Source organism: Amphiprion ocellaris, chromosome 3 (assembly GCF_022539595.1).
Source record: "Amphiprion ocellaris isolate individual 3 ecotype Okinawa chromosome 3, ASM2253959v1, whole genome shotgun sequence".
In the NCBI taxonomy this organism is placed as follows: Eukaryota; Metazoa; Chordata; class Actinopteri; family Pomacentridae; genus Amphiprion; species Amphiprion ocellaris.
Genome location: NC_072768.1, coordinates 31092321 through 31104836, shown reverse-complemented (window position 1 = coordinate 31104836; position 12516 = coordinate 31092321). Strand labels below are relative to the sequence as shown.

At 40.3% G+C, this 12516-nt stretch overlaps 1 protein-coding gene across 2 annotated transcripts; it reads left to right on the top strand.

Moving 5' to 3' along the window:
• Positions 1–3190: 3190 nt before the first annotated feature.
• On the top strand, positions 3191–11890 carry LOC111567081 (serine/threonine-protein kinase pim-3-like). 2 transcript variants are annotated; one of them, XM_023267972.3, is made up of 6 exons: positions 3191–3214; positions 5437–5546; positions 6719–6769; positions 7630–7993; positions 8385–8561; positions 9349–11890. In XM_023267972.3, the coding sequence occupies exons 1-6, from the start codon at positions 3208–3210 to the stop codon at positions 9528–9530; spliced, it is 891 nt and encodes a 296-aa protein (XP_023123740.2). In that variant the 5' UTR covers positions 3191–3207; the 3' UTR covers positions 9531–11890. The 2 variants fall into 2 exon arrangements, with proteins under 2 accessions (XP_023123740.2, XP_023123739.2); XM_023267971.3 differs by lacking the exon at positions 3191–3214 and adding an exon at positions 4185–4559.
• The last annotated feature ends 626 nt before the right edge of the window (positions 11891–12516 follow it).

Genomic DNA, 12516 nt, shown 5'->3' with positions numbered 1-12516 from the left:
AACTTTAAAGACCATATTCTTCCAACGTTGTGTTCACATCTTCTTATCACTGTCACCAAATCTGTTACTGTGGGTTTATTTACCTGCCTCCCATAGTTCTCTGTGTGCATTTGGAAATCCAAGGAAATGTTAGAAACCACTGATTAAAGGGAGGATTTACCTGCAAGTTAAAAGATTTCAGACATGAAGTGCTGAAGTTAAAATTGTTTCACATTGGTTCCCACTGCAACTTTGCTTCATCAGCTAAACATGTAAATGGTGATCCTGCATGGAAAGATGAATGCTTGCTGTCCACACTGACACACCTGAACAGTTACATCTCCCTCTGTTTGCTGTTGTCTGTCATCTCTTTGACTGTGTTTCAATATACGTATTCACTGACCGGTTATCTTTATCAGTTGTAGAAAGTTACTAATCAGAGAGATTCATATATCATCTATAAATGCAATTTTTTTAGGATTTGATCAACAACATCTTTGAATATATTTTGAATTCTACTGAAGTATTTGTACAGCTGTGAAAAAAATCTGGACATCCCATAGGAATTGGTAGCTTTTTAGACATATTTGTGCAAGCTAACATTTGCTTCTTTTGTGCTTACAGATAAATGTGATGTACTTGAGGCACACAAAAAATGTTTTTTCAATCATTTATTCTATCAAAACATCAATATTCTCTAAGTATGACCTCAGAAACTGGTATTGCCCGCTTTAGCAGAAATAAATTCATGTGGGTGTTTGGTCCGTGCAAAACATGTCCGCTGTACCTGTGGCCAAACAACTCTATCGTCAATTCATCCATCCAAAACATTATTCGAAAATCTCTGCTTTTTGTCTGCATGTTAACTGGCAAGCTGTAGTTTTGCTCAAATGCTCTTTTTAGACAGCAAAATATTTGTCTTGGCACACGTCCTACGCAGATCAAGTTTGTGCAACCTCTGTCAGATTGTAGACGCACTTTGACATGAGTTGTTGCAAAGTTGCTTGCAAATGCTGTTATGAAATTTAGGGGTTCTTGGGGACTTCCTGGAAGCAAGTTGTTCGCTCTTGGGCTGAATTTGCTTGGGCAGACAGTTCTCTTTGAAATCTACACAAACAATGTCGAGATCTTTTAAATCCCTTCCCAGACTCATCATAGGCCAAAGCATTATTTCTGAAGGCGATCTCAACATGACACCACAAACTTTAATGGGAAAGAAAACAACAGAGCCCAGATGACAAAGTATTCACTAAGACAATGTTCACTGTTTGCTCCCTGAAGCCAGTGTGACAAGTTCACTATATACTGCCAAAAGTACTGGGACATTGCCTTTACACGCACATGAACTTTAATGACATCTGATTCTTAATCTGTAGGGTTTAATATGGAGTCGGCTGAACCTCAACTCTTCTGGGAAGGCTTTCCACAAGGCTTAGGAGTGTGTTTATCAGAATTTTTGACCATTCTTCCAGAAGCACATTTGTGAGGTCACGCACTGATGTTGGATTCATCCCAAAGGTGTTCTATCGGGTTGAGGTCAGGACTCTGTGCAGGCCAGTCAAGTCCCTCCACACCAAACTTGCTCATCCAAGTGTATATTGATCTTGCTTTGTGCACTGGTGCACTGTCATGTTGGAACAGGAAGGGGCCATCCCCAAAACGTTCTCACAAAGTTGAGACCGTGACAATGTCCAAAATGTCTTGGTATCCTAAAGCATTAAGAGTTCCTTTCACTGGAACTAAGGGGCTAAGCCCAACCCCTGAAAAACACACTTGGCACAATGCAGTCAGGCAAGTACTGTTCTCCTGGCAATCACATTGGTCCATAGGATTGCCAGACAGAGAAGCGTGATTCGTCACTCCAGAGAACTCGTCTCCACTGCTCTTGTGTCCAGTGCTTTACACCACTGCTTCCAATGTTTTGCATTGCACTTGGTGATGTAAGGCTTGGATGCAGCTACTTGGCCGAGGAAACCCATTCCATGAAGCTCTCTATGCACGGTTGTGCTAATCTGAAAGCCTGAAATGACTCTGTGAAAAATGGGCCATTTCTGCACACTGATTACCTCAGCATCTGGTGACCCCACTCTGTGATTTTAGGTGGCCTACCACTTCGTGACTGAGTTGCTGTTGTTCTCAATTGCTTCCACTTTGTTATAATACCACTAACAGTTGACCATGGAATATATAGTATCTGTGAAATTTCACGAATGGACTTACTGTACAGGTGGCAACCTATCACGGTATCACACTTGAATTCACTGAGCTCCTGAAAGTGACTCATTCTTTCACGGATGTTTGTAGAAGCAGTCTGCATACCTAGGTGCTTGATTTCATACACCTGTGGCCATGGAAGTGATTGGAACACCCGAATTCAATTATTTGGAGGGATGTCCCCATACTTTTGTCAATAGTGTATGTGAGGGTCTGCTTGAGTGTAAATGCGTGCAATTGTTATTATCTTCACGAGTCCCTGAAATCCATGTGAACCCCTCTGCAGACATCCGTGTGCAACCTAAAATGTCTGTCCTAGTAGCCACTGTGCTACAATGTTAGGCAGTAGTGTACACATGCAGAATACGTAGACATCAATCTGTGGTGCATGTATGACAATGCGTTCTTCCCAAGACCAAAAGTAGTACAATAACAACTACAAAAATCTTCTGTGCATCGTAATCAAGGTTCAAGGAGATTCTAATTAATTTTTACTCGCTTGGAACCCCGAAACTAATTTGATTGATTTCAAGGTGTAATATATTTTTTTTTAAAGATTTTTCATGTGTCTGATCAGTTTTTAATAAAAATCTAAATTACAAATTATAAATTATGAAAATGACTACAAAATGTTAGTTTTATGTGTCATGTCTTTCAGTAAATCACCTTTATTATAAGGGATAGTTTTAAGGAGGAGAAAACTTTTGCATGTTTAAGTGTCTAAAATGGCAGCAATTTTATATGGTTCTATGTATGCTGCGTTCATTAAGAATTTGGACGCGAAAACAGGACTCAGATCAGGAAGGAAGACGATTCACTGAAGGTTTTATTGTAATTTGTCATTTGAGAGTGAAATGTTGCATGTGAGTTGAGTCTGAATTTGAGCTGCGGCTGTTAAAAGCTGATGAGTATCAGCTGAGTGTTTGGCAGGCAGTGCTGTGTTGGGCTGTAACCAGTGAGTGGAACTGAGAGTGTGGCAGGTTGGTGGAGTGAAGCTGGAGGCTGAAGGACGGTATGGCAGGTAGGGGAGTGTGAGATATGCAGGCCTGGTGACAAGAGAATTGGTGATGCGGGGCGGACAGGTAACTGTAGAGAGAAAATGATGCACTGAGAAGTTCAAAGCACCATGCAGACAATGTGACTGGACTAGAGCCTGAATGAAGTGATACTAACCCACCAGGCAAAATAACAACCTGGTAACTGATGTGATAGAGGAGGTGGGAAGTACATACTGCAGGATCCTGCTGAGTGGATGAATCTCATGTTGGTGAGAGAAGCGAGAACAGATACTACACACACACACACACACACACACACACACACACACACACACACACACACACACACACACACACACACACACACACACACACCGAGAACAACAACAACAGAACAAACTAGGAAGGTGAAAAAACATGAGTAAGATTCACTGCCACGAGCCTTACAAAAAAATTATAATATGAATCTAAACAAAAACGGGTAACGCTGGCTTTAATATGAATGTGGTGGTATTATAAAGTTCAGTATTGGGCTCTCTGTATAAATTAATATAAAATGGAGTATAATAATACTCTGAAAGTTGATGATTCTGTTCTAATTAGAATAATAAAACTGAAATAGATTGAATAGATTCTTCTTCTTCTTGATAATAATAATAATAATAATAATAATAATAATAATAATAATAATTATTATTATTATTATTATTATTATTATTATTATTATTATTATTATTATTATTATTATTATTATTATTATTATTAGAAGCATATTTTAAAGTTCATTGGGAGGGAAACCTCTCTTTTTGATGTGCCGTGGCACTGCTGTAGCGACCCTTTCTGAATCCCTACGCTCGTCATGCAACAAAGAAACTAGTCCGTGTAGTCCAATTTAATCCCGCCGGTTTCGGGCTTCATTTTTTACGTCACCGACTTAAAATTCACCAACCAGTCCGACTCGACAGGCCAATCTTAACCCAGTTGCGTTACTGTGGCAGTGGGGCGGCGGGTTGTGTGTACAGTTGGGTAGTGGTTCAGGTGGGGACAGGCGGAAGGATCTGCGTGATTTTTGTAAATATTGGCAGCGGCGAAGCGGCAGAGTCGCGTGCTGCTCTGGATACCGGAGCATCCTTTATTTGTGTGCTCTGAAAATGGCCGGAGTGCCGGTGGATTTGAACCGTGTTTCAGTCTTATTTTAGCAGTGAGCGGGACAGAAGACTCGTTTGTTCTCGGAGATATACGGCACACATCTTTTCTCAGCGTGTGGACGTGTTTTGGAAGAAGCTAGGAGCAGCATGCTGCTCTCTAAACTGGGCTCCTTCTCTCACATCCCGTCCAGCATGGATCTGCCGGCCAAGCTGCAGCAAGGTAACGAGGTCTTACCGGCAACACGCCGACGTTACGCCGAAATCCGTGACCCGGTTTAATCTCCTTACCCAACCTAACCGATCACTGGGGCACCAAGCTACCACTAATTGGTCTTTCAAAACTGAAAATTCTAATATTTGTGAAACCCGGGTCACGGTGCGACATGACACGTGTACCGACAGCTTAACGAAATGTAACGCAGTTCTCTTAAAAGCATTATTTTATTAGCTAACGATGTGTGCAAGACAGGATATTTTAATATGGTAATACAGCGAGCCAGACAAACCAAATGAATGCAAATAAAGTCAGCTGGTGGCAACAAACGCTTCAGTCATTTAGATTTGAGAGATCAACACCAGCTGAAGTTGGTTATTTTAATGAAGACGTGACAGGTATTGTTTAGTGGATGGTGCTACTTTATACCTTTCATAGAACAATCCGGGACCATTTTGACAGGCAGGTGTTGTACAAAATGTGTTGCTACCTTCTAATACAACCGGTGTCTTTGGTAAAAAATGGCCTCTGTCTCTTATATTGATTTTCGTCACGTTTAAAGAGTTCAGTGTTGAGATGTTGAAGCTACCGACGGTCCACCATCTTTAAACGGCCGTCGCCAGAACAACAGGGTCATCTGAGGACGTCTGTGATGTTTGTTAAGTGTTTATTTTATTATGGAATATATGCGGTATTGCTCGATAAACCTCTTTTAGCCAGATATAAAGCTGAGGCGGCTGAATATGTCCACGCCGAGAACAAAACAACGACACATCTACAGAGTCGTTAGAGTGGGGGTCAGATTTTGGCGCAATACTGTCCAGAGCCTCCACCGTCCCAATGTAGCCTGAGTTAACCCCAGCTTTTTCTATGTCCTCTGCAGCCAAAGCGGAGAAGCAGCCGTTTGAGAAGCTCTACCGGCTGGGCTCGGTGCTCGGCAGCGGAGGATTCGGTACCGTTTACTCGGCGGTTCGTCTGGCCGACGGGCTACCGGTAAGCGCGTGGATCCGCTTTGTTTTGGTCACAGCACATGGTCGCGGCTTGCAGCGTCAAATGACACACAGTGAGCCGCAGCACTTCCTGTCTGGCCTTCACAATGAAAGCCTGTCGTGATTGCGGAAACTCCGACTCGACTCCATTTTCAGTAATATTTATTAGGGCTGCAGTGTAATATCGTTTGTATTATCATTACTTTAAAAAAAAAATTTAGATATTTTTATTAATTGATTAAATATCCAACAATGAGTAAAACAAAAACATTGCCAAGCACAATTTGAGTTCAAAGTGGTCATTAAATCCTCAAAATATTGGACTTCCTGTAATGTAAGTTAATGAAAGGAGATATATCTTCAAATTTGGGGACACACAGTATATTTTTCTTTTGATTTATGAATTGATTGATTACTTGCTGCAGCTTTATTGCCCATATATCAGTTTTCTTCCTGATAAAAATAAATGGCTAGAAATGCATGGTCTGACAATATTTGTTGTTACTTAATCATTTTGTCATGTAATTTGTCATCAGTTCTTGCTCCACTAATGTACTTGCTGTCATCTTATCATTGGTCCCACTTTTGGAGCATTTGACATATATAACATCTGAGCTTTAATTTTTGTCTATACCATAACCTGTTTCCTAATTTTATCTTTGTATTGTGCTTCGTTAATTAAAGCAGCTAGTTTCTATTGGATTAACTAAGTAATTTTTAAATCCGTGCATTCCACAATGAGAACTGCTTTTATTTGGAAGGCTGGCGCTATGCCTTGTACTTCCTCTTATATGCACGTCAGCTGTGGAACTTGACAGTGCAGTTCCGTCTGGCATGTGTCTTTGTTTTCAGAGAAAGCCTGCTGTCTGTTAGGCTTTGCTCTCTGTACCGTCTGGAAAATCATTTGAACTTGCTTCTTCCTTATTGCGGGCAGAAGTTAATAAAATGTTGTTTGAGGATTTTATGGCATCGTTAAAAAACTGAATAAAAAACAGTTTTACCATAAATAAAGGACAAAATTTAAAAACCAAGGCAGCAAACATAGTTCCACGTTGCTGTTATTAGTTAGAGATAATTTATACCAGCTGTTGCATCGGTAGTCTCTTCTGTGTTTTTGTGTAGGAACAGAATATACTCTTTATGCTTTATGTTAATGTTGTGTTTGTTTCCATACAGGTGGCGGTGAAACATGTGAACAGGGATAGAGTGACTGAGCTGGGCACTCTGGTGAGACTTACCTGTCTTTTTATTTTACATTCAGTTCAGCTGTTAGATCAGTTTGTTAATCCTTTAAAACAGATACAGTTTGAGATCACTATCTTCATCTTTAATATACATTTGTTTTTAAATTTTATACCATGTAACCAAAGCGAAAATACCAAAACACACATGTACTCCAAAGAAATAAACTCAGTTACTAATGTCATTGTCCCCATGATATGGCGGTTACTTAGTACAGCTTGATAAACCACTTTCTGTCCAGCTAGCAGTGCTTTACGCATTGGGTTCTGGAATTAAAAATGAATCAGGAAGCATCCCTAAAGACAATCTCAAGTGGGACTATACAGAAGTTGCCTCAAGATCTACACTCTAAGTATAAACAAAGTCACTCCCAACAATGCTAAATAACCTATGAGTATAGTCTGAGACTAAAACATTTTGTCACTGTCTGTTCACTAATGCATGTGCAATGTTTAAAAGTCAAACTAAATAAAGGGAAAAAATAATTGAGATGTAGTTAATGAAGAACACCAGATTATGTGAATGCAGTAGGGCTACCAACATTTAATACAGCTGCTTTAAAATGGTGGCATCCATCACAGTGTGCAATGGACATAATAAATCAGTGTGTGGCATGTAATATGGTGTTGCCTGCAGAAAATGCACATGATACGGTGGAGTGCCATACATACTAACAAGGATAATAGAGGTGGAACAAAAGTTATCCCTTTACTGATTTTGTGATAGTGGAATGCATTACAGGGATAATCAGTACTTCTTTCTGCATGGTATTGTTTTCATCTGTATTAAATGTATTGTCAGTTATATATTCATGAAAAACTCTTTTATTAAAATCTTTCTCCCAGTGTGGTGCCGTGGTTCCTCTTGAGATTGTGCTGTTGAAGAAGGTTGGCGGGGCATTTGGCGGTGTGGTGCGGCTCTTGGATTGGTGGGAGCGGGCAGATGGCTGGCTGATGGTGATGGAGCGTCCCGAGTCGGGCCAGGACCTGTTTGATTACATCACAGAGCGCGGTGCGTTGGATGAGGCTGCGGCACGAGACTTCTTCCTGCAGGTGCTGGAGGCGGTGCGTCACTGCTACACCTGCGGTGTCGTCCACCGTGACATCAAGGACGAGAACCTGCTGGTGGACCTGAGGACTGGACAGATCAAACTCATCGACTTCGGCTCAGGGGCCCTCCTGAAAGACACCGCCTACACTGAGTTTGATGGTGAGTCTGGCTGTCTGACAGTAATTTTGATGCATTGTCAGTCTAAGCACAGTGTTGTGCTAGTGCTGTCGCAATAACAGTGAATGGACAGGATTGGTGCCAGAGCAGGAAGGAGAGTTTTGTCTGTTAGTTTAGTTTTAAGGTGAGAGAAAAATTGTAGAAAACAAAAAGAGCAGAAATATTGGGGACCTAATGTAAATCATAAACCATATTTTTAGGTTTGTTTGAATTTGTTGTTAGTGTGGAATTCATGAACATGACGCTAAATGTGTTTTCAGTACCGTGTGTGCATGTGCGTTTACTTGTAAGAAACCTTGTATGCATGTAAGTTTGTGTCTGTGTGCGTAAATAAACACACACCTAATACAAGAGTTCTCCCACCTCTCTGCAGGAACCCGGGTGTACAGTCCTCCAGAGTGGATCCGGTTCCGTCGGTACCACGGTCAATCAGCCACCACCTGGTCACTCGGTGTGCTGTTGTATGACATGGTGTGTGGCGACATCCCCTTTGAACAGGACGAAGAGATCCTGAGAGGACAGATCTACTTCAGACGCAAAATCTCCACAGGTCAGTCCAAGTGTGACAAATCCATTCTGTGTAGAGCTGAGGCTAATTTCCAAACATTGTTTTTAGTTGTTCACAGTGGTTACAGACACTTGAAACTGGCTGTAGGTTTGCTCTATGGCAAAGGGTATGTGGACACTTGGGTCTTTGTCCTAGGCCTCTTTACGTGGCTTAGTCTTCATCCCTTATTTCCCATGAAGAGGATCTCAGTTATATTTTAGATGGAGTGCAAATACACAAGTTTGTGTAAATAGTCTAGGGAAGACTTAAACATGTGATTGTCCCTGTTCAGCCCCTCAGGGATGAACTGGAACTCTGAAAGTCAGGCTGAGTCACCCAACATTACGTTTGGATCTTGGTAATAACCAGGGTTGCATCAGGATGTTTTTCCCCTTTCAGAACCTTTCAGGCACTCTATTTTGTCAAGCTGTATAAATCTGCATCTTATCTGTATAGTCAATAGGTAGGTTAGGTTGTAAACAAAAAGTCTGGTTGTTAAAATGATGCGTTTGAGATTTGGTGGACTCAAATGCATTTTGATTCTTCCTGAGAACATCTTCAGACCAGTGCTCAGTGTGCAATAAAGAGTGGTGTCAAAATAACAATGGAATAAACTATGAAGAGCGAAACACAGCATATGCTGACCTCAGTGCCTCTGCCTGCCCGTCAAACTAACACGACAAACGGCATCAACTTGAACTTGTTAAGGTTTGTTTTGAGAGAGAAAGAGCGAGAGATGCTGTTTTCTGCCGTGCTTCTTCTTTCTAATTTTCTTTTGTTTTTGTCACAGAGTGCCAGCAGCTGATTGGCTGGTGTCTGAGCCAGCAGCCCTCTGACCGGCCAACACTGGAGCAGATCCTCCTCCACCCCTGGCTGACAGACAGCAACTGTCAGCAAACTGATGAGGGCAACATCACACTTCATACAATTACAGCTGACTCCTCCTCTTCCTCCAGTCAGCAGAGCCTCTGATTGGTCAAGGGGGCATGGCTTGGACTTAATGGCAGCTGCCCCCCAGTTACTTTGTGTTGATCATGGAGTTGTGGGCAGTTTAAGAATGAGGCTGGATCCTCTGTTCACAGAAGATGCAGCAGCTCTATGCTGCTCTCAGTGCCTTGTGTTAGTAAACTGTTGTTAGCAATGCGTTGCCATGGTAATCAGCATCCAGCAAAAAAAAAAAAAAAAAAAGACTGTAAAGGAAAGTTCAGTCTTTTCAGAGGTGCAGTCAGATTCATTTCCAATATTTTTTATTTCTTTTTAAAGTATTTTTTTTTACAATATATGTGAGTTTTATAGCTTAATTTCTGTGATGTGACCTCTATACTCATCACGGTGGGCTGAATGAACAGTTTTAAGTATTACGCAGTGTAACATTTTTTCCTGTAACTCTTTACTTGCTTTGGATTCAAAGAAAAAACAGCAGGTAACTTTATCTTATCTTGACTGTATGCATCTTGTAATTACAAGACCTGGAATTTAGATTTTTTTTTTTGGTTCGGTCTGCAGTCAGAAAGAAACAACAAGGAAATTACTTAGAAACAAGAGTGAACACACAAAGAGTTATGCAGTCAGACAGATGTGGGAAGCAGCAACTCATTCTACCTACATGGTCTATCTGACATCAGGATACGAGTGTCTGATACTGTTTCCTTATATTCAGGCAGTACTTTTCTCCTAATTATGATGACTCTGCTTGTTTGAGATACTGTCAGTGATTTGTGTGGAGTGTTTTCTTATTAGTATTTCACCATTGCAGAGGCATCTGAAGTCCTTCAGTGAGGCAAAAATCAGTCTGTCCTCTGTTAGGTTGGTTGACACTGTTGGTCTGTCAGACATAGTTGTGACACAGAATCCCAACTGTGAAAGCTACTGATGTTGTTTACATGAGATGTCACCGCTGTGTTTGGTAGCTGCGGTCCCAGAATCTGGTGGCTTGCAATATCCATTGACAGTACAGTGATAATGAGAAAAGGCCTCCGTTGGTTTTTCTTTGAGAGAATGCAGCGCAGGAAGTTAGAAAACAGTGAAAAATGTCCCACCTGTTTCTAGACCAAAGAGACATCCATATGTCAGGGTCACAACTAATGGTTATTTTGTGTTGTCCATAAATCTGCTGATTATTTTCTTGATTAATTTATCAATTGTTTCGGTCTATAAAATATCAGAAAATTCTGCCTCGTTTTGTTCACAAGCCAAAGGTGTTCCGTTTACTGTCATAGAAGAGCAAAAGAAGCCAGGAAATAATCACATTTAAACAGCTAGAATTAGAAATTTCTTTTTCCTTGAAATTGCTCAAACCATTTAATCGATTATTAAAATATTTTGCGATTAATTTCACTGTGGTAACCCATCGATCAATAGTTGTAGCTCTTCTTCACATGGCTTGTTTTTCTCGACCAACAGTCTCAAACCCAAAAATATTCGTAACAGTAACAGGAAACTGAGAAAAGCAGCCGGAAAAGCTACCTAAACTATTTTTCTGTAATTGGAGGAGCTGTCCTCCAAATCACACCCTACCCCAGCCATCATGTCAGCCTTCAGCTAGTGAAGTATCCTCATCTGCTGACATGAGCCAAATTTGCCAACACCTCTGTAGAGCTCTGACTGGTTCAGGACACTAGAATCATGGCTTTTTCACACGTAACTCTGCTGAGTATAAATGTTTACTTCATGTAGAAGACATCTCATCGTTTAATGTTTACTTCTGTTTACATTTGAGTTTTATCAATATATTTGTTTAGTTGATTGGTCTCCTTTTTCAAGCTGAACTGTTTTTTTAATGCATTGTTCAGATACAGTTGATGCTACATTAACATGCACACTTTTTGGTTAAAGTTGGGTTCATTCGGTTATTTTTTTTTAGTCGGTTCTCTAAAGGTTCTGAGGTTCCACAACCAATCCAACTTCTGTCTTTCATTTCCTTTGTTTAGTTGGAATTGTTTGTCAGGGTGGAAAATGCACAGTCAATGCAAATATTCGGTTTTGTATTTTGAATCTACAGTTTTTGTTTGTAAATATATACATTTTGTAAATTTATATTTATTTAGCAAAGAGGCATTCCTTGTCCTGTGATTATTTATTTATTATCTTGTTAACACTTCCAAATATTTTTTCTTTTTTTAAAATCTTTTTTCTATTGCGAGCATAAAAACTGAATATAATTAGGCTCTTTTTAAAAAATTGTCTAGAGTTTAAACATTTTAACAATTTTTCATTCTCTGACTCATTTGTTACACTTTTACAGTTGTGTTATGAAATGCAAAACTCTGACAGGGGAAAAGGGTATTTTTTCATGACAATGTTTCAGAATAAAACGTTTCGTATCTAAACAACTTTCTGTGTGATGGGTTTCATCCTTTCAGGCTCCTAACTTTTCTCTGCACCAACTTTATAGGTTACAATTTGGATCAGTTTCTCTTTAATTCTTGCCAGACTCCTTCAACATCAATTCAGGGAATTGTTGATCGATAAATTGAGAAATATATTACATCTGTGACTCTAAATTGAAAGCAGTTTTTAAAAGCTGTTGAGGCAGTTAAAATTTGCTAAATGTTTTTTGTCATCCTGTCGAATGGAACTGTAGGAAAACTGAAGTGCTAGGCTTTTCATGTAATGAGAATATCGTGGTAAAGTGTCAATGTTTTTCATCAGACATTACTCTAGACCCAGTACACATAAACCGAAATATTTCAAACCTTTATTTGTTTCACTTGTGATAACGGCTTACAGGTCAGTCTGCTGAAGAGCTTTTCAGAGATGCACATTTTGCCTTCATGTGGGATCTGGCATCTCCCCACACTGCTAAAACCAGTCAGGAATGGTTCACGGACCATGGCATTACAGTGCTAGATTGGTCAGCCAACTCACCAGACTTGAACCCCATAGAAAATCTGTGACGTATTGACAAGAGGACAATGGGATGAACCAGACCTGATAATAAATAAGAGCTGAGGGCCGC

Bases quoted from the DNA above. Each gene is read 5' to 3' on its own strand.
- LOC111567081 (XM_023267971.3), top strand. From the start codon at position 4,487: ATGCTGCTCTCTAAACTGGGCTCCTTCTCTCACATCCCGTCCAGCATG. The intron at 4,560-5,436 runs GTAACGAGGTCT...TGTCCTCTGCAG, and splicing joins GCCGGCCAAGCTGCAGCAAG to CCAAAGCGGAGAAGCAGCCG. The intron at 8,562-9,348 runs GTCAGTCCAAGT...TTTTTGTCACAG, and splicing joins CAGACGCAAAATCTCCACAG to AGTGCCAGCAGCTGATTGGC.